Here is a 25832-nt window from a genome sequence, read left to right as displayed (position 1 = left end):
TCAAAGCAATGCCTTTGAGGACCTCATACCCACACTTGTTGCTGGCCCTCTTCTCAGTGCCATTTCTCTTAACCCCCATGCTTAATTAAGCCTCTACTAAAATAACTTTAGGAATCTCCAAAAGAAAAATATTCAGTGAATGAAATTTGAGATAGCTACAAAACATAGTGTTTGTTTCTTTTACTTTTCCTTGATTTCTAAAGCCTGGAGATTGTCTTTCCTGGTTTGTACTCAGTAACAAGACATTTCTCAAGTTCAACTTAATCTGAAGGGAAAATACTACTTCTACATCTGTTGAAAAGCCAGTATTATTTAAGTTGAGTTGTCTCTTCTTGGTTGTCAAGACTTTAACATTTAGATCCAGAAGAAGCTTAGGATTGTTACCTTTACATTCATAAGTCGATAAACCTGACTGGATGTTCTTTAAGGATAATATATAAGGGTCAGTGTTATGTATAGGTGCTTACCAACATTGCAGTTTGTATGCACAAAATTATTAGAGGGGAGAATACCTAGAGGACTAATTTTTTACTCAGCTCTGGATTTAATATTGAGGGGGGAAAGCTTATTGGAAAAGGAAGATGATTTTTAAAAGATTAATATTAGTCATTAAAAAGAATGAAAGGGCTCTTTCCCTATGTTCCCTTGGGGCAGACAGGACTTTTCCTGTCTCCTTCTTCTGTCCTATCTCTGTCTCTTTACTTCTTATTTTTTCCTTTCCCCCTCCCTTCTCCCTTCTCCTTCTAATAAAACTTCTCACTTAAAGAAAAAAAAAAAAAGAAAGGGCCATATCTATTGATGCCTGCCTGTAATTACACGAAGTACTCAGGAGACTGAGGTTGAAACCAGTTTGAAACCAGCCTGAGATATAGAGTGAGAGTTTTGTTTTGTTTGGGGAAGATGAGTAAGGTCAACTCATGCCACAGTTCCCTAGTGGAGATCAGAGGACAACTTTCAGGAGTCAGTCCTCTCCTTCCATGATGTGTGTCCTGGGAATCTAAACTCAATGTCAGGCTTGGCAGCAGGTGCCTTGACCTCCTGAGCTTTCTTGCAGAACCCTATGTCTCTAATAGTAGACCAGCCATACTGAATTAAGGACCCATCTTACTACAGATATTACTTCATGTTAATTTGCCTAGTATTTGCAAATAAGTACTACCTAGGGCATCTCTTTTTTTTCTTTTTGAAGACAGAGCTAGTAGCATTATGGGACATGAATGAAAAAGAAGTATAACCAAAATTAAGAAGTGACCACTGCAGCCTTAGCAAGAGATGTATCTATACAAGGACAGAAACCGTTAGGGTACATATACCCCACAAAGAAACAGGGCCATCCAAGTGCACTCTTTGGATCTGGACTTCTAGGTCTAACCTTCACACTTAAAATAAATCTAGATAATTCTGTGTTGTGTTGTAAAAATAGCCCTCTGATGTTCTTTAATTCTCTCAGTAAGATAAAATTTTCATGAGGATTATGAAATTAAGAGAGCAAAACTTTTTATAAACAGTAATGTATAGTTCTGAGAAAAGTAGTATGTGTAACTATAGAAAGAAAGGAAAGGAAATAGTTTGGTCAATAATGAAAGTAGTCCAAGAAGACTGTAATGAAGAGAGAGATTGATATTCATAGACTGGGACACCCTTGTTAAGGTGCCATCCCTAATGTGATAACAATACTGTTAAGATAGTATCTCTAAACTGTGCTATAGATTCAACACAAGTTCAATTCCAGCATTATTGGGAATCAATAAGCTTATTCTAATATGTGTTTCAAAAAAGGAGACAACCAGTAAAGCCAAAACAGCTTCAAAAGCAGAGAAGTTACAGGATTGGAACTACTTGATTTTAACATTTAAAAGTCCATCTTCAGATTTCTTTGTATCAAGAGAAGGTAGATTTATAGGTCAAGATAACAGAATAGAGACTCCAGAAACAGTATTTATGGTCAGTCAGCTTTTTTCCCCCCCCCCAGATGAAAAAGCAAAGAATTCAGTATATAACCCTTTCTGTGAATGGTGCTAGAGCACATTGTCATCACACATCACCAAGCCATACCCTCACCTCTGCAAAGATAATTCAAAACAGACCATATGCTCAGAGTCTAGCTCCTAACAGGTCCAATGACCTGGGATGGATGTGTGAAGTCGGTGAAAGGAAGAAATATCTGACCACCAGTTTCAAACAAGTGACCCCAGATAGCCTGAGCCGTTTTTATTTATACCATTTCAATAGTCTGTATGAACAGTTTTGCAATCATATTTGCTTCCTTAAGTTTCAAATAATTAGAATAATTGCAGGTTTGTTCCCTTACCTCATTCTCCTTCCATCCTCCAATGTTCCTACCCATAATCATTACCTACTTAGTTCATAGCTCTAATGTTAAAAGCATAAGCAGTATAACAAGCAACAAAGGAAGTTTTCTAACTAGGCACACCTATAGGTAGAACGGTGTACCCAGTTGGCAGCATTTGCAGTTATAGCATCATGCAAAGTGAAAAAGAAATTAGCTTCTATTGGTTAATGTTTACCTCTAATCAAATCTAAACTCTCACAATCAACTTATCAGTGAATGCTGAATCACTTCATTCTTCATCCTCTATTACTCTATCTCCAGTCACCCTATGTACTACATAACCTTAAAAGCTTACTCTTAGTAGTTGACACAGCCTATCTCTTGTCCTCATGTCCCCTTCCTCTCAGGTTCCTACAGTGTTGTCTCCTACAGTACAGGCACAGTTATAGAAATGTAAGTTCCTGCGAGTCTGCTTCAGTCCCTGTCTTTAGACTGTTCCCATGAACTCTTGATAGCGTCTATTCATTTGCATTACTCTTGGAGTTAGAATCTTTCTCTCCAAGATAATTATGCAAATTTTTAATATTGTCAAGAACTCTGTGACTCTTTCAGGCCAGTCACAAGATGTGTTGGAAAGACAACATCCTGTTTTTGGTCACACCTGAAGCATCGAAGGCTTTAGAAGCTGAATCAGATCCACTATATATTTCAACAACATCTCCTTTGGCTTACCCAGAGGAGAGTCATTAGGGGAAAGTTTTCCTAATGCAATAGCCATTTCATGTATGGCTTTAAGAAAGTGGAAATGGAGGCAGCCAGCAATATGATTTGTGTAAGGAAAGCAAGGAGAACAGGTAGTACATATGTTCCTGGGGTCATGCCCAGAATTACAATAAACTATCTATTGGCCTTGCCAAAAATGGGTTAAATTCTACCAGGCCTTGCCAAAAGGAGAACTTTTTCATGCTATTCTCAGGCCTTGTCCCCTAAAGAGATCACATGGCTCCCGGCAACCATAGACTTAAAAGTAAAAACCTAAAACTACAAACATTTAGAAGAAAACCTTCATGATTTAGGGTTAAACAGACATTTCTTTGATTTGATATCAAAAGAACAATTCTTAAAAATTTTGATAACATGTGCTCAAAAAAATTACAAATATCTTCTTCAAAGAAGGGAGTCAATATTTTTATATCACATATCTCTTTTTGTTGTTTTTTGTTTTGTTGTTGTATTGTTTTTTGGTTTTTTTGTTTTTGTTTTTTTTCTGAGACAGGGTTTCTCTGTGTAGCTTTGGAGGCTGTTCTGGAACTCACTGGCCTCGAACTCACAGAGATCCGCCTGCCTCTGCCTCCTGAGTGCTGGGATTAAAGGTGTGCACCACTAACACCCGGCCCAGATCTCTTGTATCCAAAATATATAAAGAATTCTCAAATCTCATAAACATACAAACAAAATAAAACCTCAATTACAAAATAGTACTGGGCAAAGCATGATGACACATGCATGTAATCCCAATATTTGCAAGATGGAGGCAAGAGAATCACAGGTTAAAGATCAACCTGAGCTACACCTTGGGTTCCAGACTAGACTAGGCTATGATAAGAGTCAACAGTCGAAACAAGTTACATAAATACATAAGTCAAGCTGAGCATGGTGGTGCACGCCTAGTCCCAGCACTTAGGAAGCTGAGGTGAGAAAATCACTAGTTTGATGTGCTTTGATTATAGAATGAGACTAACAAAAAAAGCAAGAAGAGCCAAGATGTTTAAATAGACACTTCACCAAAATATGTGTTCAACATTGTTACTAAGAAAACAAGTTACCCCACTGAATTAAAAACTGTGTAATACAAGAATATGTGTGCACATAACCATAGTGATTTTGTTCATAATCAAGAACAGGAAACAATTCACCTGGTGGGGAGTAGATAAATTCTCATTTGTAGAAGAATAAACAGACACAACATTGATTAATATCAGGTGTTTTATGCTAAGTGAAAGTTGTCAAACTCAGACACTACTATATTATATTTCTGTAACATTCTGGAAGGTCATTGGTGTGTGGGTTTAGATTTGGCTGTTGTAGATGTTAATAAGACATCCTGGTTCTTTGCAGATCCAGTGCTACAAATAGATTTTTAGGAGTAGGAGGTGGAGTCCAAGAGTTAGCCCTGGGACAGGGGAAGATAGGAGCATTAGTAGGATACTAAATCTTATCTTATGAGGTTAAATACTAGCCTCATCTGCTGAGAATAAGAACTAGGTTGAGAGCTGAGGTACAAAAAAATTTAAAAATTTAAAAAAAAAAAAGTTGAGACTGGGAGGTGTACAAGGTGCTCTGAGGAGTTCAGTGAGTGGTACTGAGATGCCTGATATTAAGTACAGAATTTCAGTTAGGCTGGGTCTCTATCCTCCACAGTCCTAAACAGGAAACCAAAAGGAAGGATTTGTACCCTGGGTGGGTTTGTCATAGCAGATTGTTTAGGGGAGCATATTGAGGTATCTAGGTAAGTTACTATGACTTTTGCCTTACCTTAACATATTTATCATTTTCTGTTCTGGAAGAAGTGCCCTGGAGGTCCTGGGAAGACTTTTAAGAAAGTGCAGAAGGTAGAGGAAAGGGGCCTTTTAAGCTTTTCTGGCCCTAAATGGCTGCAGAATCAAGAAAGCCTTCTTCGGCCCCATCTCCACCAGACCAGGTTCCTGAAGAGGATCTTGTCATTGTCAAGATAGAGGAGGATCATGGATGGGATGAGGAAACTAGTGTGCATGAAAATAATACTCCTGGCCAAGAACTGTTCCGCCTACGCTTCAGGCAGCTATGCTACCAGGAGACATTAGGACCCCGGGAAGCTCTGATACAGCTCCGTGCACTTTGCCATCAGTGGCTGCGGCCAGACTTGAACAGCAAGGAGCAGATCCTGGAGCTGCTGGTGCTGGAGCAGTTCCTGACCATCCTGCCTGCGGAGCTACAGACTCTGGTTAAGGAACACCAATTAGAAAATGGAGAGGAGGTGGTGACCCTGTTGGAGGACTTGGAAAGGCAGATTAATATCCTAAGACAACCAGTAAGTAGCTATGCATGCTGTACTGTGAATTCTTGGAAACTGGGTAAGAAGACATTGGAAATTCTGTGATTGGTTTCTGTTGAATGTGGATGAAAATTAATGTGCTATGTATTGCACTTGTAGTTTTGTAAATGATAAAATCCATTTTTTTCTTGTTTTTCTTTTTGGTTTTTCGAGACAGGGTTTCTCTGTGGTTTTGGAGGCTGTTGCTAGCTCTTATAGACCAGGCTGGTCTCGAACTCAGAGAGATCCGCCTGCCACTGCCTCCGAGTGCTGGGATTAAAGGCGTGTGCCACCATCACCCGGCTGATAAAATCCATTTTTTATCCTCTTAACATCCCTACAATTATATGTATTATATGTACTATTGCCCTTGCTTGCTAAATGGGACCATGATACACAAAGAACTTTATATTATTTTTCTTTTGGGGTACCCATGGTACCAGTGGTCAGGGTTTAGGTCAAATGTTTCCACATTTTTGGCCTCTTATCCAAGGAATTCAAATAAAGATCCACACAAATTGTACACATAGCAAGGAAACTTTACTCAATGGTAGAACTAGTACAAAGCAAGACATACACTCAAGAGTGACAGGCCACTTGAGTGAGAGTACTCAAGAGCCCCAATTATTTGGGGCTTCTTTTTATGATGTTTGCGAGAAAGAGTTTGCTAACAGGCATGATGAGGATGGTTCTTTGTTTTCTCAAATGACAGTTTCCCTTAATGCTCATGCACCTAGCATTAGCCGAGGTCTGCTTGGCCCCCTACCTTCTTTACCCATATATAGCTGGAATATAACTGGGTACAAGCTGTCTTGGTTTCATAGTTGTCAATGGGAGAGAAATTTATTCTATTGTGGAGAGTAAGGTGTGGACACACCTTACTGCAGGTGCGAGTCCCAGATCACTAACAGGTGCTAGGTGCATTGTTGTGGGGTGCCGGTGAGAAAACAAGTAAAGCCCGCCCAGCTTGCTAAACTGTTTTCGGTGTCTGCTTGCCTTACCTGGCTAGTTAAAGATGGCTGCTTCCTAGGATATAGGCTTCCTAGTTCCTTGTCAAAACAGTTTTGGTATTGTATGGCCCTGTTTTAGTTTTCTCTGTTATTCATTCTTTTGTTATTTTCTGTCCTAGAGTTGGAGCACAGATATTGGTGTTTGATATAGTAGAGACATATCAACAAAAGTCTTTTCTTTAGTATTGAGCAGGAAAAAAAAAATCCCTCCTCTTGCTAGTAGTATTGTTTCTTGTTGCCCTAGGAAGTAAATGAGATTATACTGCATGCTTTCCCAAATAGGAACACCCATCAAAGGCCAATTGGCTCTATTACCACTTCATTTCTCAAAGGAATTCTTTGTAAATCAGCTGTCCCATTATTTCTAGGTCTCAGCTCGTACACATGGGCACAGAGTACACTGGGAGGAAGTCATATCTTCAGAAGCTGCACCAGAACCTCCAAGTACTCAACTCCAACCTGTGGCAACCAAGCATAAATCTCCAGTGCCCCAGAAGCCACAGGACAGTGGAGAGAGACCAGATTTCACTTATAAGGGTAAGGAAAGTAGAAAGGAAAGAGACTTATATTTGGGGTACCTGTCTCATTCAGGAACTAGTATCTGTGTTTGAGTAGTCCCAATCTTCTGGTTTTGAATGTTCATAGTAGTATGTGAACTTTTCCTGTGGGGATAAACATCTATTCACCCCAGGTGGCGCATGAAGGACACAACAAAGAAACAACTTTATTGAAGACTAACTTGTAACCAATAAGTTTAATTAGGAGTAGGATAAAGGATTTTTTTTTCTTTAAAGGAACATGGGTAGCTTAGCAGCAGCTGCACCACTGAAGAAAGCTCTTAGCACTACTTAACTGCCAACATGGGAATGGGGGAGGGAGCTTGTGGTCCTTCCCCACTCTGTGGCAAAAGTTAATGGGCTCAGTCTTTTGCAGGTCTTATGCATGCGGCTACAGCAGCTTAGAGTTCAGTGGGGGCAATGGCCATATCATCCCCAGAGGACAGTAGACCATCAGTTCTAGTGGTAAACTTATAAACAAAGAACTTTGTTACCCCAGTACATTTACAGCAGACATCTTTTTATATTTTTCTAGGATCATAACATTTTATTTGCAAGTACCTCAGTATGCCTTTCTTTTAATGAGAGCATTTTTGATAACCACGGTAAGAAGACATGGGAATTATGGTGCTGGTGTGGTACTGATCCAATCTACAGATCATACCCATGTTTTGCCAGTCATTTCAATGTTTTTTTTCTGGCCCAGAGCCAGTGATCATAGTGTACTTAGTCATAAATCTCTTCAATCTCCTTTAATTTGGCATTATTTCTTAGTCTTTTTTTTTCATGACTTTAACAGTTTTGAAGAACATAGATTAGTATTAGAATGGCTGTAGATTAGATTTGTTTGATATTTTCTCATATTTAAGTTCAAGTTGTATATATTTGGCAAAAACACTCCAGAAATTTGACCTATTGTGATGTTATCTTTGATGACTTAAGACTAATCTTGCTAGGCAATCACTGTAAAGTTACTGTTCTTCCCTTTATAATTAAGAAGTAATCTAGGAGGAAATTCCCATGGAGGTGTGTAAATATCTTAACCTTTATCATATTTGTTGCTGAAACAGGAGTCTTAATATTTATTGATATTTCTTTTTTACTTTGTTGATACTTCTCAATTGAGTCAGTGATTATTATTAAACCAGTTACAAATGGTAATTTCTTGGTCATTCCTTCTATGTTATTGCATTGTTAATCTTAAAAGAAAACATTATTTCTTTCCCTTTTAGCTCATCCCTGGGTGCTCATGTGGAGACTAGAAGTCATGTTGGGTGTCCTCTGTTTCTCCCTACCTTATTTGTATTATTTTTATTAGTGTGTGTACACAGAAATGCACCTAGAGATCAGAGAACAACTTTCTTCAAGAGTGGCTTCTGTCTATCCACCATGGGTTCCAGGAATTGAACTTGAGCCATCAGGCTTATATGGAAAGCACTTTTACCCCTCAAGCTCTCTCTGGCCCCTTTACCTTATTTTTTAAGATGAGTCTTTCCTTGAACACTTAGGTCTACCATGTTTCAGCTAGACTACCTGACCTACAGGCCCTAAGGATCTGCCTGTCTTTGTTCTTTTCCAACCCCCAACACAGAGGCTCCAGACATAGGGTTTTTATGTAGGTGATGGGATTCTGAACTTATGTGCTCTTACTTCCACAGCAAGCACTTTACCACTGAGCCATTATTCTAGCCCCTAGTGTGTGGAGCTGTGTGTGTATGTGTGTGGGGGTGGGTATTGTTAGGCAGTGCTAAGTACTAACTCAGGGCCTTATTCATCCAAGGCAAGCACTCTTCGAATTGCTATTATTTACCAACAAACATATAAATTCTTTGTTCCAGAAACATTGTGTTAATTGTGCTTAAATCATATTTGGCCAGATGAAACCCCTTAAATCGGTTTTCCTGGTCGTTTGGTTTTGGTCTGTTTGTTTTGTGGGGTTTTTGACATTTTCCTATCACTCTTTGAGAATTACCTTATTTTATACAGAACAGCATATTCTAGATTGTCTTTGTTGTTTTGGGGGGGTTCTTTTTTTTTTCCATTTTGGGGATTTATAATGCTTTGTTTTCTATAAGTGAATATATTTTGCTTTTTGAAACAAGTTCTCTGTGTAGTCCTGCCTGGCCTGGAACTCACTATGTAGATCAGCCTGGCCTCAAATTTATGGTGATCCTCCTATCTATACCATAAGTGCTGTGGCTATAGGCGTTTGCTACCCCACAACATAAGTGAATTTTTCGTCAAAAGGCTAAGAATTTTTAATGTTTCTAAAGAAGTAGCATAGAAACACTTTATTTAGTTAATTATATAATTCTTGTCTGACGTATGTTGCTTAACTCTTAAGTTGTCTTTGATGAGAAGATGCTTACTATCCATGAAAAGCGGACACTGGCAGTCATAGTAGATAGCAGAAAGGTAAGAAATTGGTCAGTTCTCATATTCAGCTTTCTAGGACTTCAGAATCTAAAGGAATGCTGCATACAAACACAAAGAGTACTTTGGTAGAGAAGAAATTAGAAAGCAGCTCCTGTTAAGAAATAGGTATACTTAGTTTATTTGGCTGTGTAAGTTCAGGTACATCAAAGTGCAGATGTTCTATGGGCATCCATGGACATGGGCCAGAGTCCAAAATGTCAGCACTTTATGTGCAAAATCCTTGGCCTGTATATGCTGAAATAAAAGTAATTTTGGATAAGTAAATACTGGCTCCCACAACCATACAATAAGACTAGTCAATTCATAGCTGCTTTCTCCTCTCAGCCATGTCTACTTCTCAGAGTCCTACTCCTTCCCAGAAAGGAAGTTCTGGAGATCAGGAGGTGACAGCTAGACTTCTCACTGCAGGGTTCCAGGTGAGTTGTGCTCCTTCTCACTAAAAGCCTGTGTCTCTGACAATATTATGGAAGATGCCCATATCTGTCAGTAGTGTTATCTGTTTAAGAACTTTCCCTGAATCCTTTTTGCTTAGTAACAAACCAGTCTTTGGTTTCCCCCAATAAATCTAGTGCACTTTACTCTTCTGCCCTGCTATGGACTTCCCTTTGCATAGCACATTCCTGCTCATTCCTGCTTCTTCACCTCTTCTAACACTGTAGTTATCTCAAACACTAGTTTTGAGCTGTAAAACCTTTCTAGGCCCCAAATGAGGGTCTTCTTTTGTTTCAGACTTTGGAAAAGATTGAAGACATGGCTGTGTCTCTTATTCGAGAGGAGTGGCTTCTTGATCCATCACAGAAGGATCTGAATAGAGATAACAGGCCTGAGAAATACAGAAACATGTTCTCCCTGGGTAAGGAGAGCTGTAGTTATAATTTAAGAATTTTCTCTTTGTTTGTTGTGTTTCTGGTAGCTTTATAAGATTTCCAAAGGATTTAGTTGAACTTAAACTCAAGATTCAGGGCTGTAGAGATGGCTCAATGGTTAAGAGTGCTTCCTGCTCTTCTGGAGGACTGGAGTTCATTTCCCAGCATCCACATTAGGTACCTTATAACCACCAGTAACTCCAACTCTAGGGGCTATGATGCCTTTTTCTGGCCTCTGCAGATACTTTACACATAGACATAAATTTGCTTTATAATTTTTAAATAATTCTTAAAGAAAGGAAACTCAGAATTCAAGACATAAATATTAGATTGAGATTCCTGAGGTCTGAAATGAAACATTTTGTGCTCCAGCCCAGAATTCCTTACAGTTTGTATCTGTATAATGAGTACTGTTCTTTTTGTCAGTTAGAAATTGACATCTCTGTAGTACTCCTGACTTCCCACCTTTCTTCCAGTTCCCCTTGGGCCATCATATTAGAGTGTTTCTGTCGTATGAGCCAGTTATACCTCCATCCCTTTCAGGACTGCCTGGCACATTCTGTCCCACTCAGTAGATCTTGTAGGAGTTCTTTATCTCTTCCTACTCCACAACTTAAACTTCTCAATTAATCCCTTTCTAACTTTACTCCCCTATTAGGAAACCCCTTTTTTCCAAGCAGCTCTTTCCTAGTTGGCATTTGGTACTTCTGCTTGATCAACCTACATTTATCTCTCCCTATATTGGATAGAGAAGCTTGTATTTGCTTATAGCTTCCATGAGAACTTCATTTCCCCCTTTCTTCTAGTATAGAAAATAGAAAGCGACTTTGAGAATGATTGTTTACTACATGTTTATTTCAGATGGTGACACCAGGAGTGAGAACAAGGAATTATTTTCAAAACAGGTAATATCTTCTGGAATCCAGCCACGTGGACAAACAGCTGCTAAGTGCAACAGGGATGTTATTGTGGGTCTTGCACATGGAGAAACCCGAGACCTTCTGGGCAGATTAGAAAGGCAGCAGGGAACTTCCACACAAGAGAGACGGCATAAATGTGACGAATGTGGGAAAAGCTTTGCTCAGAACTCAGGCCTTGTTCGCCATTGGAGAATACACACTGGAGAGAAACCCTATCAGTGTAATGTGTGTAGTAAAGCTTTCAGTTACAGGTCAGCCCTTCTTTCCCATCAGGATATCCACAACAAAGTGAAGCGCTATCACTGCAAGGAATGTGGTAAGGCCTTCAGTCAGAACACAGGTCTGATCCTACACCAGAGAATCCACACTGGGGAGAAGCCCTATCAGTGTAATCAGTGTGGGAAGGCCTTTAGTCAGAGTGCAGGCCTTATTTTGCACCAGAGAATCCACAGTGGAGAGAGACCGTATGAATGTAATGAATGTGGAAAAGCTTTCAGTCATAGTTCACACCTCATTGGACATCAGAGAATTCACACTGGGGAGAAACCCTATGAGTGTGATGAGTGTGGGAAAACCTTCAGGCGCAGCTCACATCTTATTGGCCATCAAAGAAGCCATACTGGGGAGAAACCCTACAAATGCAATGAGTGTGGGAGGGCCTTCAGTCAGAAATCAGGCCTTATTGAACATCAGAGAATCCATACTGGAGAAAGACCCTATAAGTGTAAAGAATGTGGAAAAGCTTTCAATGGGAACACTGGTCTCATTCAGCATCTAAGAATACATACAGGGGAGAAGCCCTATCAATGCAATGAGTGTGGGAAAGCCTTTATTCAGAGATCGAGCCTCATTAGACATCAGAGAATCCACACTGGAGAAAAGCCTGAAACCACAGGAGTTTAGGAAAAGCTTTGGTTGTCATTTGAGCATTACTCAGCAGTAGAGAAACCCTGTCGGAGTGGAAAAGTCTAGTGAAAAAAGGCAAAATCTGTAGTGATGACAAAGCTAAGAAGAGCATTTCAGTAGTTTGAGCCCAATCCCTGATACTATTGATTAGCTTGACTGTCTTTGGAGGCATCTGGTGAAGCAGAGCCCCAGCAGCTTAATATATTCTTCAGAACTTTAAAATAAAAGCAATTGCTTGTTGTGACTTAAAGCACTATTATTTTGTCTTTCCCAAGAGTAGTTGGAAGTTTGAGAAGAGCCACTCCTCTAAGCTTCTCTTCCCATTTCCTGTGGTCCCTTTTCATCATCCCTCTGAAGGTACCCTTGTAAATGCTAATCTAAGAAGCTGCTGGGGCTCTGCCTTGAGTCCAAGGCAACCTCAGTGAGACTAAGATTTGTATTTAGTTTTCTGATACCCTAGTTAGAGGGAAATTGTCAGACATTTAACATATTATTCTAATACTCTTAGATGATAGAAATCCATATTCTTCTACAAACTCAATGCTATATTGTTAACACTGTAGCATTTCTCTTTATTTAGCACCTTTATTGACTCCATTGAGTTCCTGAGCATCTGTACATATCCTTCACCTCCCCCAGTCTCGGGTATCTGTGTCAACAAAGGAAGTGGATACATTAGTGATAATGGTGGGAGTGATGCAAACAAAGAGGTAAATGGAGATTCAGCCTGGCTATTCTTGAGCATAGACGTTTTTACCTCAAGGTGACTTCTGACTCTCCTTCACCTTCCCACTCTACACTGGTTTGAAAAATATTTGCACTGTCAAAGCTTTGGCACCACATAGGAGACAAAGGTGCTAGAAAAAGACATTAAAAATCCTTACAAAGAATGTGCATCATCCCTTTTGACCCATTACAATACTGCTCTCAGGTTCCTATCTATATAAACTTGCTGAGTATATGGTCAGTCTAGACTGACCTCAGATGGCCTCTGCAGCTCCATAATCATCTTCCATCTGTTTCCTTCCATTTGCATACCTTTAGTATTCACAGTGGTAATCTGTCAAATACCTCACCTCTGATTCCTCATTCTGAATTCTGGTATACTCCATCAGTCATCTAACAACGAAGATAGATTATTACACTCATTGTCACTAGGCCCTATATTTCACCACTAAGGCTTTTAGTATAACATAGGCTATTGTGTAAGGTAATGAGACTGGTTTTAAAATAACACACCAGATCGTGTATATCAAAAATATAGTGTCCTTTTCAGATGAATTCTAGTAGTGCTACTAGACCTCCAAATATGAGGAACATTCTTAGAATTCTCATATAGTGAAGAGCAAGAAAACCATCTATTATATTTCACGTTTGGCTATTTGATTAGACAGTGGACTTGGAGTTTAATAACTTTTGCGTTGCAACATTAATCCTCACACTTAAAAAGATTCCATTAATCTTACTCCAAAGACACATAAGTAGGTTATGATGAAATCTCCAAGAAAACAATTTTGCATTATGACTATCTTGAAAAGGATCATCTTAGTTTCTTTGGTTAACTCTCTCAGACTAGTTCTTTCTATTATTATTTATTTTCTTATCCTCCTTTCTGTTTGCTTCCTTCCTGTTCAGTATAGAACCATTCCTAACTCTGCTCTAACACTACTGCTGAGCCATCTCCCCAGCCTCAGTTGTTTGAGTTGTGCCTTATCTTCCCTAGATGACAGGCTTTCTGTGCAGGTCAGTGCTACCTTGTGTGCAGACGTTGCATAGGATGAGTACCTTGTGAGAGAAGCTTGGTGTCTGTGTGTGCAAATACGAATGCCCACTCTTGCCATACACTTTTATGGAGCACCTGCCTTCATTTCCAGTAAATTCCAGTAAATTTGTATCCACAACGATATGAAACAGATTACTTCAGTCTAAGAACTACTAAGCATCTCAAAGAAGTCCAAAGGAAAAAAAATATGGTTAGGAAGATTAATTATCTTTGCAAAAGTACATAGAAGTCATTTTTAGTCTTGATTTACCAAGCATTAATCTGTATTACATTATTTAGAGCTCTTAACTATCAGTGACATTCATTAGGCTTTTATCCTATAGAGTCTTTTTTTTTTTTTTTGCTTTGAACTGAAATGAATTGTTCACCAGTACTTTCTTGTACCATCCTCAGCTGCTCATTTTAGGATCTGGCATGATAAAGCAGTTCTTTCCTAACTCACTTGCCATCAAAGTACCACTGGAAGAAACCTCTGAGGTTTCAAAGTGATTCTCCATCGGGCCATAGGTATTCAAGAATGTGATGATTGATTCCAACATGGACCAGTATAGCTTTGCTCTTGTTTCTACATCTCCAGAATTACAGATTTTGTTTCATCTGTTTTGTTTTGTTTTGTTTTGTTTTGAGCAGTTGCTGTGAGCCAAACCCTAACTTAAACATTTATCCTACTTAAAAGCTAATACCACTTTATACCCCATTTATAGATGATAGAAACAGAAGCTTAGAGAACTAACCAATATCACATAGCCAGCAAATGATAAGATTCTAACTACAGCCTGGAGCTAGAGCCTGTGATGACCACACTGCTATGCTACCAACACTGACTAAACTCTGGCCTGCCAAATGAAACCATGTACCCCTGGTCATAAGAGATACTTGGTAAAATAGTGCACAATAGTATAGTGTGGATTCATTGAAATTACTAGAAAATTGGTTTTAAAATACTGTTTGGGGTGAGAACATCTTTAGATGTCGATAGTCTTGATTTTTTTAGTACAAGAAAGGTAAATTTTTGTCTATAAATGTGCTTAAAGGAGTAACTAGGAGGGTAAAGAGGTAACAACTTACTGACTCAAACACATTTCTCTATAGACTGCATAAGGGGAAGAAAAGTGAGTAGATTCCACGCTAGGCAGATGGGCAATTAGGGTGGCAGTAGTAAGTTCATCCACAGTGAGAAACCCTTCAATCTTCTTGTGCATTTCCTATCACCATTCTGTATGTCTTGTGTTTTTGTTGATTTTTCAAAGTTTTTATTCATTTAACCCATTTCTGCTGGCTGTCATAGTCAACATTCCACTAAAATGTGTGTAGAATAGCCACTGTATAGATTAAGGCCTTTATTATTGTGGTTGTCCTTCTTAATCTCTTATATTTCATTATGTTGAATTTTCCCATATGTGATGGCTATTCGTGGTTGGCATTTTGAGTATTACCAGATTCGTGGGTCTTTTGTGGTTCGACAGCCATTGTTGGACTAACTGGACCACAGCCTGTAAGCCATTCTAATAAAACCCCTTTATATATTTTTTTCATTCTGTAAGTTCTGTTCTTCTAGAAAACCCTGACTAACACAGATTTTTGTACCAGAAGTGGTTCTAGAGCAATAGATAAAGATGAAATTTTTAAGTATCTGGAATAGGCTTTCTAATTTGCCAACACCTACTGAAGCCTCCTCTCAGAAACCCAGGTTGTATTGAAAACTTAAGGAGACAAATGCATTTAGTTATCCTGATTCACCAGCTCTAGAAGGCAAGAGATTTGGTGACTCTGTATATAAAACTTTTGACAATTGTAGAAAAGCAAGAAAAATGGTGATGGTGGTTGGTTGCTCCCAGCATGTCTGGATAAAGAAAAAAAAATTCAAATCCCAGCCCCAGAGGGTATCAGTAGTTCAAGTAATAGCATTAATTTAGTAAAGATTCGGATCCTGTAACTTGGGCTGGAGATGTGTGGAAGGACCCTCAGATTCTCAAGGGTTTGTCTCATCTGAGAGAATAGTCTCTCTACCCTCAGCAGATGTACTCCCACCCACTAAGTGTTGCCTTTTCTGCTTTGAGGAAATCCAGGATGGGTAGTAGAGGAAGGTTATAAATATCAGTTATGGTCATGTAACCAGTTGCAGAAATGAGGACTGTAATTGACATGACTGTTTCTGTCATATTTTGTTAAGAATGTGTTTTTACAGATACTTGTGCTTCTTTCCTCAATTTCTTTATCATCTAATATAACATCAATTAAGAGAATCTGTGGTTGCCATATTTAAATTTTGAGATACCAATAGAATGTCCTCCAAGGGACACTGCCATCTATTCTAAAATTTATAATGGGCTTGTGGTTGTACAAGGGATAGTAATATTGTGTTAGATGTATATTAGAACCTGGTTAAATATATAATGCATTTGCAACTGTATGTGAGATACTTATATCATGTTAGGTGTAATATGACCTGGTTATTATTTTCTGTTGGAATTAAGCATGGCCTAAGGAGATGTGATTGTGTATCAAGTTGATGAGGGGCGGATTTGTGATAGCTATTCTTGGTTGTCAACTTGACTACATCTGGAATTAACTAAAACTAAACTGCTGGGTACACCTGTGAGGGATTTGTTCTTAAATCATTTTAAGAGGAAAGACCCATTTTTAATCTGGATCTTTTGAGGTGGGAAGATCCACCTTTAATCTAGGCCACAGCTTCTGATGGCAGCCTATGTAAGGATATGAAAGAAGGAAGCTTTTGCTCTTGCTTCCTTGATGTTGCTGGCAAGTCCATTTCTTCACTGGAATTAGATCCTATTTCAGGGTTCTGGCATATAATGAAGACCAGCTGAGACATCCAACCTGGTGGAATAAACAGCTGCTGGATTCTTGGACTTTCCATTGGTAGACAGCCATTGCTGTCTAGTGGATAAGAGCCTGTAAGAAGCCACACTAATAAATTCCCATTCTCTACATATATATATGTAGAGAATATATATACATATATATATATATAATATATATATATTATATATATATATAGGAGAGAGAGAGAGATTCATTCTATAAGCTCTGTTCTCTAGAGAACCTTGACTAATACACCATACTTCAAGAATTCTCTCCTTTTTTTTTTTTTTTTCCGAGACAGGGTTTCTCTGTGGCTTTGGAGGCTATCCTGGAACTAGCTCTTGTAGACCTGGCTGATCTGAACTCAGAAATCTGCCTGCCTCTGCCTCTGCCTCCGCCTCCGCCTCCGCCTCCGCCTCCACCTCCCAAATGCTGGGATTACAAGCGTGCACCATCAACCGGCTCCTTTCTTTGTCTTACGGGATCTTTTTAGGTCATTTTTCTTCAATATCTGGCTTTTCTTTATTAGGCTTTTTTCTCCTCTATACTAAAAATAATCCCCACACCCTACTTTTACTTGCTTTTTGTCTCTTTTTCTGTTTGTCTGTTTTGTTACTTCATGTATGTGAGTGACTTCATGTGTATGTCATCTCATGCTTGGGGAATTTTCCTCAGCTAGCTACACAACCAAAATTCACCATTCTCCTTCAGTTCATATTTTCTTTTAAAGTAGACATCATTGCTTAACTTCTGTACCCTAAATAAAATCATCGCCCTTCATATTTCTCATTCCAGTCTTGAAGTTATCATTTCATCTTTTTCTGTCTTCAATTCTCCAAGTCTAGAATCTTGTTGAACTTATTGTATTCTTTGGGGGCTTGTTTTTGCTGTTGTGTAGTCTTTTTATATTTCTACCATACCCTGTAGTCTTCCAGAGACCTACATCATATAGTCTCAGGTTACTGATTACTGTAATTCCTTTCAGAATATACAATTTATATGACACTAAAAATGATCCTCAAACTCCACTTTCATGGTATCACATTTTTACTCTGCCCCAGCAAATAATTCTCACCAGAGTGGTAGTGTTCCATGACGTTGCTCTCCATTCCTAAGTCGGTCTCAGCTTTCATCACTCTCCAGCATGTTTACCTTGATACATCACATTCAAACCTACAGCTTTCTACTGTTGTCTTACAAGCCTTTGCCTCTGTGCCTTTCTCATGTGTGGGGTTTTTTTGTCCTTCGGTTATTCTCTAGCCATAACTCCTGATCACTCTTCAAAACTCAATTCCATTATGTCTTTTAAGTGAGCACCTCCTGATTGAGTTCACCTCACATCAAGATCTTCCCTTATTCTGTGCTGCCTGAGCAGTTAACTTTCAAGTTTGTACTATAATCCACGTACTTACTAATACCTTGCTCTGTAATTTGTTTTATAGAAGTCTGTATAGTAGTTTCACATTTGTATTTATTTCCAAAATAAAATTGTAAGCTCCTGGAGGGCAGGGATAATAACTGTAACAATTGTATCACTGCACCCTCTTAGTGCCTAGTTCAGTACTGAGCACACAGTAGGTGTTTAATAAATGCTTGTTGAATTATTGTGTGGATTTTTTGTGATATTGAAACTTTTAAGAGTTTTCAGTGACATGTCCTATTTAGTAAACTCAAAAAGTACAAAACTGGTTTGGCAGTGGTGGTGCATGCCTTTAATCCCAGCACTCAGGAGGCAGAGACAGACCAGTCTCTGAGTTGGAGGCAGCCTGGTCTACAGAGTGAGTTCTAGGGTGACCAGGGCTGCACGGAGAAACTAAAGTACATCAAGATTTGCCTGTATTGAGGATGTAAAGCCTTAAATTCTAGGAAGATCAATGTGGAAAAAAATGAAGTTTTAAACTTTTTCCTTTCCAAAATTATTGATGAGTTAAAAAAAAACAAAAACAGGACACAACCCATGTGTAGTGCCACAAGTCTAGAATTCCAGAACTTGGGAAGTAAAGACAGGAAGATCAGCAGTTCAGGGTCTACCCTTGCTACATAAGGAGTTTCACACCCACATAGACTACCTGAGACCTTATTTCCAAAATCAAAGAGAAAAGAAAACAAATATGCACACACAAAGCTATTCTGATAAAAGCACAACTTTAAAGGAATCAGAAAATAGGTATTTCATCTGCTGTTTGCATGGTAGTTGGAAAGTTTAGCTGTGTCTGGATACATTTGGGATTATACAATTGGCGACCAGCTGGGATGCTTCTGGCATCTAGTGAATAGAGTCCAAAGATGCTACTAAGCATACTTGAAACTATCCTTTATAGCAGAATCCTAGGTGTGTTTGTATATATTATGTGGTGTGATTAAAGAAAGCCTTAATTGGGGTTCACAGTATTATTAAAACTTTGGTTAATTTTTTTTTTTGTGCTTTCTCTTTAATTGACACATAGTAACTTATGGGGTAATGCCATTGGAATATATACCTAATGCCTAATGGTCAAATTAGGATGACTGGTGTATCAATCACCACACTTTATTTTGTGTGGGTGTGGGTGTTGGGAGTGTTTCAGAATTCTCCCTACTAGCTATTTTTAAACATGCAGTTAATTTTTGTTGACTTCAGTTATCTTACGTTTCTACAGAATACAAGTTTCAAGGCTGAAGGTATAGCTCAGTAGTAGAGCACTTGCCTTGCAAGCACAAGGCCCTTGGTAATCAGCACTTCAAAATAAATAACTGTATACGTATCTGCTGTGATGATGTTTTAGGATCGTTTTCAACATCAGATCTGCCACCAGCATCTGCTAAGTGGCAGGTAAAGTACAAGTCTAGCTTTCACATGTTGACCCATTACCATACTGTATCATCAAAGATAAAATACTGGGGGCTAGCATAGGAAAGAAGACTGCAGTCTGTCAAAACTTTAGCGTTGGGAACAACATGGCAACAAACATACTCTTTGGTGGGCACTAGACCGAATTACCATTTGGCCAAGAAAACCGTGAACTAGGATGTCCTGTTTGCAAGCAGACCTCAGCCCTTAAGTTTTATATACTCTGCATTAATCCTACTTAGAAGACAGGTGTCTAAGGAAATGTGATTCCCTAAATTGAGTAGATAAACCAGCGTTTGAAAACACTATAGTCTCCATTTGCAGTTCAGTAGTACATCCTTCAACAAGGTAAGAATGGCAACTCCAGGGTTTGCAAATGAACCGGTGTCTAACTCACCAAAGAGTGGCATTCCTCTGTTGTGTTGAAGTAGTCAGTCTAAAGAATGGTGCTGTATCATTTAGCTTGTCAACCCATTTTGACATTGAAGGGCCAGAGAAGCTAACTGGCTTGCACCGAAGTACACCCAGTAAATGTACTGTATGTTTTAATCCATACTCTGCCACGAGATGAAGATTCCTAAGTATTTCATTTTAAGAATTATTCTTTTTGCCAGCTTATATGTCCAACAAGCATATTGGCTATAATGTCTTAAGCGTTTTTTGTTTTTTTTTTTTTTCTTTTGGACAGGGTGTCTCTGTTTAACAGCACTGGTTGTTCTGGAATTCGATGTGTAGACCAGGCTGGCCTTGAACTCTCAGAGATTCACCTGTCTTTGCCTCCCAAGTGCTCTTATAAGAGGCATGTGCCACCATTCCTGGCTTAAGCAAATTTCTTTAAAAAGTGGCCCTGAGAAATTTGCAGTAAACCAAACTTTTCACTTGTGTCTGGTCTCTAGTCTTTAAAAGAGCACACAAGATCACTACTAAAACCAGAGCTCCTGTGGCCATAGTGAGACCCTTGCTTCTTTTTACCAAGGTACAGAAATCACTGAGTTTCAGGATTTAAAGTCATTACAGCTGTGAAAACAGTGAGGCCTTGGTAAAAAGAAGCAAAATCCACTTTCTTAAAATAGGAATCAGAGTCTTGATGGCCAGGAGCAAAAGGGTTATGGAGCAGAATCAATTTTAGACAGCCACAGAGCAAGGGAAAAAGAAAAGAGAACAAAAGAAAAGGAAAAAAAAAAAAAAAACTACAATCTGAACTAATCCAAGGCAAAGTCAGGCCTTGCCCTCCCGCTTTTGAGAAACCTGGCCCCTCCCAAGAAGAACTAAGATTTCAGCCTCTCGGGAAGACTAGATGCTTCCCTGCAGAATTGGGAGGGAGTTGCCTATATGTCACCTCAGATGAACAGGTCACAAGCAGGATCCCTAGAAAGCAAAAGATGAGGAGACTGCACCCAAATGCTTCCTCCTAAGGAAAAGGGTTTTCTCAATATTCATTGTTGCCATGAGTTGGAGTTACTTCCCTCTTGGGACCACAATCCCAATTTTTCTTGCCATCATCAGTGGGTCTTAACTGCAAGTATGCTCCTAACACAAGTTGTAGGTATCACACTATCCATAAGTTGCTTCTCCAAGCCAAAGTGCACCAGTGGGATGGGGGAGATGCAAATAAGGAGGAAATAATATCAGGTGCTCTAAATTCAGGAGACGCTTGCTTCTTCCACCTGTGTTTACATCGTCCATGCTGTTTCCTTTTGAATGAATAGACTTGTTTATTTCAGCTTTCTAGTGATAGGTCACCATTTACTATAGCAGTTATCTCCATCCACACCAGGCCACCTTTCAGCACCTGATGCAGACCTATTGATGCTTTCCACCTGCAGCAGCATTGGCAGCAAAGGCATAGTAAGGAGGTACCAGTTCCCACCTGCTCCCCCAGAATATTACTCATTGCCCTTAGCAAACTTATCCTGTATTTGACACTGTGCATTTTCCTCCCATGACACTTTGTAGTTAGGGTAGCAATTCTGGCAGTCTGTATTATTTTAATAAAATGATGCTTTTTTTTCCCTACAGAAGTCTTAAAGATCCCTGAAAAGGAGTCAGTGAATTGCTCTCCAGTGTTAGATACTATGTTACAGAAAGACTGGTTTCAATGGACTCAGTGATTCTATTAATAAAATAACTTGGGGCCAACACTCTGAATAACACTTCAACAGCCTGAAGAGCACCAATATTGAGAAAGAAGCAGAACTGCTGGAGAGGTGGGGGAAGGAGCCTGGAGAACCTAGTTGCCTTTGGGGGAGTGGTAAACTGTATGAACTTTGAGGAGTTGGATGAACCGAGACAGTAGCCAGGAAAGAATGTGTACTTACTATCTTAACACTTGTGTCATGGCTGGACATTGTGGTGCATACACCCCTTAATCTCAGCACTGGGGAGGGAGAACAGGCAGAAGTCTCTGAGTTCAGCCAGGGTTATGTAGTGGGACCCTATTTAAACCATATTGAAACAATTGATGATGTCATAGGAATTCTCTCAACACCCCTACCCATATCTCATCACACCCCCCCCCAATTTTTTGGAATGTAACTCCAAATTGTCTGTTGGAGCCCAAGTGACTCAGTTTTCATCCTGAGGCGGCTATTCTGACTTACAGAACATTAGAGTTCAAGCTTGTTAGTTTTCGTCTCCTTGAGAGCTGTGAGAAAATTCTGATTAAGACCGTGGGAAAGAGCATATTATCTAACTAACAAGCTTTTGATGCCAGCCAAAAGGCACATAAAGATAGGGAATGAAGCTGCTTGCTGCTAGCAGGACTCACATGATAGACATCGAGCCTGGCTGCTCCTCAATTCAAGGGCAGTGCAGGAAGCTGTTTGACTATGTTGCTCTTTGTTCTGCTTTGCCTCTAGTCTGTATATAAGCAGGTTCTTAATTAAACTCAGGGCTGTTTGATGTGATAAAAGGCATGGACTTGCCAGTCCTCCTGCATCTATCCTGTGTTTCTGTTTCTTTTATCTGCTGTTTCTCAATCATGCCCTTACACAGGTATCCTAGCTGACTCATTGGAGCAGGCTCCCACAATTCCCTATGATTTTGACTAAGTGAATCTCTCTGTGCCTCTATTTCCTTAACCACAAATGAAGGTTATAAAGCACCTTCGCCGGGCATTTAGGGGGCTAAGTGCACATACTTGATATTAGAAGTATATTCATGTATTCCTTGTGGTTATTTCTTGCCCTCCTTATGTCCCTGGGATGGCCTTCTCTGCTTCCTGATTCATTGGTTTCTACACTGTTCCCTTCATAAATCCATGCTTACTTCTTCTAAGTTCCTAGTCTTGTGCACTCTTAGAAGATAACCTGTCAAGAAATGTCAGCTCTTGGAACTAAGAGAAAAACTATATGCAGTTGTTTGAATGAGGTATCTCCCATAATCCTAGGCATTTGAACACTTGGTGGCACTGTTTCTATTGGTGTAAGAAGTGTGGCCTTACTGAAGGAAGTATGTCACGAGAGACAAGCTTTGAGAGTTTGAAGAATCACACCATTGCTCTCTGTTTCCTGCTTGTGGTTCAAGATCTTAGCCTTCAGCCTGCTGCTTGTTGCCATGCATCTCTGCCATGACAGACTCTTAGCCCTCTAAAACTGTAAGCCCAAATAAACCCTTCCTCCTAGAATTGCCTTGGTGTGTTAAATTTCTATTGCTGCAATAAAACACAATGACAACAATCACCTGGTGGTGAAAGGGTTTATTTAAGCTTAAAATTCTCAGGTCATACTCCATCACTGAGAACTTATGAGTCCATGCCATGAGTCATAGCAGGAACTCAAAATAGGAACCTCGAGGCAGGAGCTGGTGAAGAAACTAAAGAGCAGTGCTGCTTTCTGCCTTGCTCCTCATGGCTTGCCCCTCCAGCTTTTTTATACAACCCAAACCACCTCCTCAGTGGGCTGAGCCCTCCTGCATCTATCCCTAAGTAAGAAAATGTCCCCACAGGCTTGCCTACATTCCAGTCTTATGGAGGCATTTTCTCACTTGTGGTTCCCTCTTCTCAAATAACCCTAGATTGTACCAAGTTGAAAAATAAAAACAAATAAACAAACAAACAAAACCACTAACAAGGACACTTGGTCATGGTGTTTTGTCACAGCAACAAAAAGTTACAAATACTATCTTTCCAGTTTGCTCTAGTGACATATGCTGAAATGCCAAATGCCAGTTACAACGGTTTCTTACATGGGAGTTTATAAGTGCTAGTCATTGACATTCTGAAGTCTTCCTCAAGTCCTGGAGTAATTTTCTGAGTTTTGTTTTTGAAGGTGTTTCCCTTCAGGCTGTCTACCAAACCCTTAAACTCTAGCAATTATTGTGAAACCAAATGACATCCCCAGCCTGAGACTTAAACAAAACAAACCCTATCACTTCATCTGGTCTGGACATACGTCCCGAGTGCTTGGTAGAGTCTGCTCCGAGTAAAGCTGGAACTGAAAGGAATCCAGCCTGGTTGTGAGACATCGATAACTTTGGTTCTTTAGGAACTTCATCCTTTCAATCAGGTCCTCTAGATTGTGCTCGTAATGTACAGTAGCCTTTCTACTCTGAAGTTATAAAAGGTGTCTCGTCTTTCACAGTATACTCTGATAATTTTGTGGTTTTATTTTTAACATTTATGGCCTTGATTTATTGGGAATGCTTACTGTTGTATGGAGTAGGGATCCAGTTTGAGGTCTTTCCAAAAGCTTATCCACTTATTCTTATAAATTTATTGAAGGTCGTCGTTTTTCTTATTATTTTCATCACATCCATTTCTGGACATCTGTACCATTTGTTTGCCTTGACAGTGGGGATGTCTCATGACTTTATGATATCCGTTCCAGCTTTTAAGACAGGTCCCTTCTTTTTTTCAATTTTCCTAGTTTTATTTTCTCTAAATGCTAAAATCTACTTCTAAAGAGTTGGTAGTTTTAGGGGAATACTGTTTAAATTTACAAATTGTTGTTTTATGCTAAGGATGAAATCCAAGGCCTGGCACTTGCTAGGCAAGCACTATGTCCTCAGCCACTGCAGACTAATTCTGAGATTGATCCCTGAGCCCTAAGGCCTGAAGGTGACCCACCTGGGAGGCAAAACTCAGGTTCAAAAATTATGTCTGAACTTTTACTTCTAGGTTTCTTATACTTTAGAAGAGTAGTTTATTGTCTTCTTTGCGCGATTAAAGAAATAAAATGTTCTCAAAGATGTTCTGAGTAATCATTGCCTCCCTCACACCCAGCTGGTCCGAGTTCACTAACCACAGAGAAGACAACCTCCGCTGTCCTAGAGAGCACGAACCGTTTGGGTGCAAGTGGGCCGAGGTGGGCCTCTCTAGCCTGGCAGCTGGTCTTTCCCAGTCAGTCTCCTGCTGAGTTGGTTTGCTCATGGTGAGCATCTGGGTATTGCCGAGAACAAACGTGCGTTCTTGCCTTGCTCCTCCAGCCCTCTTCTCACGGGAGCCCCTCACCATCCCCCTTCCCCTCCTCTGCACAAGCAGAGCTGGCTTCCCCACTTTGGCGAGGTCGCGGCAAGGCTGGCTCTGGGTCGGGTCGCGGTCCTGTGCCGGCTGGATCTCAGAACTGCAGTCTGTGGAACGATCGGCTGGTTCTGCTGAACACTGAATTTCCGCAGGGGTGAGCGCATAGAGGCCTAATTTTGTCTCTCTTCTGGGGTCCTCCTCAGGTTGGTTTGTGTTCATTTTGTAAAATGTGATTCAATGGGGATTTAGTGTTATTGTTTTACTGAACTGTCATTTCCACGGTATCGTTTGGAGGTGCATACTGGCAGAGATAAATATTGTCACTGAAGAGATTATCTGTAACATGAAAAAAGACGGGAAGACAATTATTATAACTAGAGTTTGAGCCAAATTAGGTTGACTCTGAGAGTGGTAGCAGTCAATATTATTTGCATGGTCTGAACTGTAAAGACAGAATAGTAAACTAACAAAGCGTTTTACTCTGACGATTTTCACGTGGGACAAGACAACCCTTTTGCTAACATATTGGCTTTCAGAGCGTCAGCAGCCACTACAAGGGTAGGGCCACAATGGACCATCTTGTTACAAAGAACCAAGGTTCTTGGGAAACCCCCTACAGCTGAAATGATGGGACTTCTGGGTGGTGAACAGATGTTGTCATATCTTTTTCCACACTTATGTTGACTTTCTTGTCTTTATTCCTGCACTCCTTCATCTACCCCATTTGCTAATCTCTTCAACATCTATTTTGTTTTAAATTATTTTAATGTGATTTTTAAGTGTTTTGTAAAGTACCAACTGTACATTTTATTTTTCCAATGCTACAGTTCAAACCCAAGGCCTCTGCCCGTTAATCAAGAGCTGCACCACT

The 25832-nt window shown here is 39.7% G+C and overlaps 1 protein-coding gene across 15 annotated transcripts in view; it reads left to right on the top strand.

The window, feature by feature from the left end:
- Zkscan8 (zinc finger with KRAB and SCAN domains 8) overlaps positions 1-25832 on the top strand; it is a 28802-nt gene that overhangs the window by 962 nt on the left and 2008 nt on the right. The window contains exons 2-8 of one of the 15 annotated variants that reach the window (XM_035442866.1): positions 4861-5363; positions 6745-6913; positions 9694-9785; positions 10069-10222; positions 11097-11140; positions 21278-21356; positions 21520-23419. In XM_035442866.1, the coding sequence (XP_035298757.1) occupies positions 4944-5363; positions 6745-6913; positions 9694-9785; positions 10069-10222; positions 11097-11140; positions 21278-21310 (912 nt within the window). In that variant the 5' untranslated portion in view covers positions 4861-4943 and the 3' untranslated portion in view covers positions 21311-21356; positions 21520-23419. Of the gene's footprint in view, positions 1-4860; positions 5364-6744; positions 6914-9693; positions 9786-10068; positions 10223-11096; positions 15374-16971; positions 18276-21277; positions 21357-21519; positions 23422-25832 lie in introns of those variants that run through there. The other 14 variants (XM_035442868.1, XM_035442865.1, XM_035442870.1 and 11 more) reach the window with 14 other exon arrangements.

The sequence above is a fragment of the Cricetulus griseus genome, chromosome 3, assembly GCF_003668045.3.
Source record: "Cricetulus griseus strain 17A/GY chromosome 3, alternate assembly CriGri-PICRH-1.0, whole genome shotgun sequence".
NCBI classification, from domain to species: domain Eukaryota; kingdom Metazoa; phylum Chordata; class Mammalia; order Rodentia; family Cricetidae; genus Cricetulus; species Cricetulus griseus.
The sequence above is the reverse complement of the archived record's forward strand: the minus strand, read 5'-3'. Positions and strand labels throughout refer to the sequence as shown.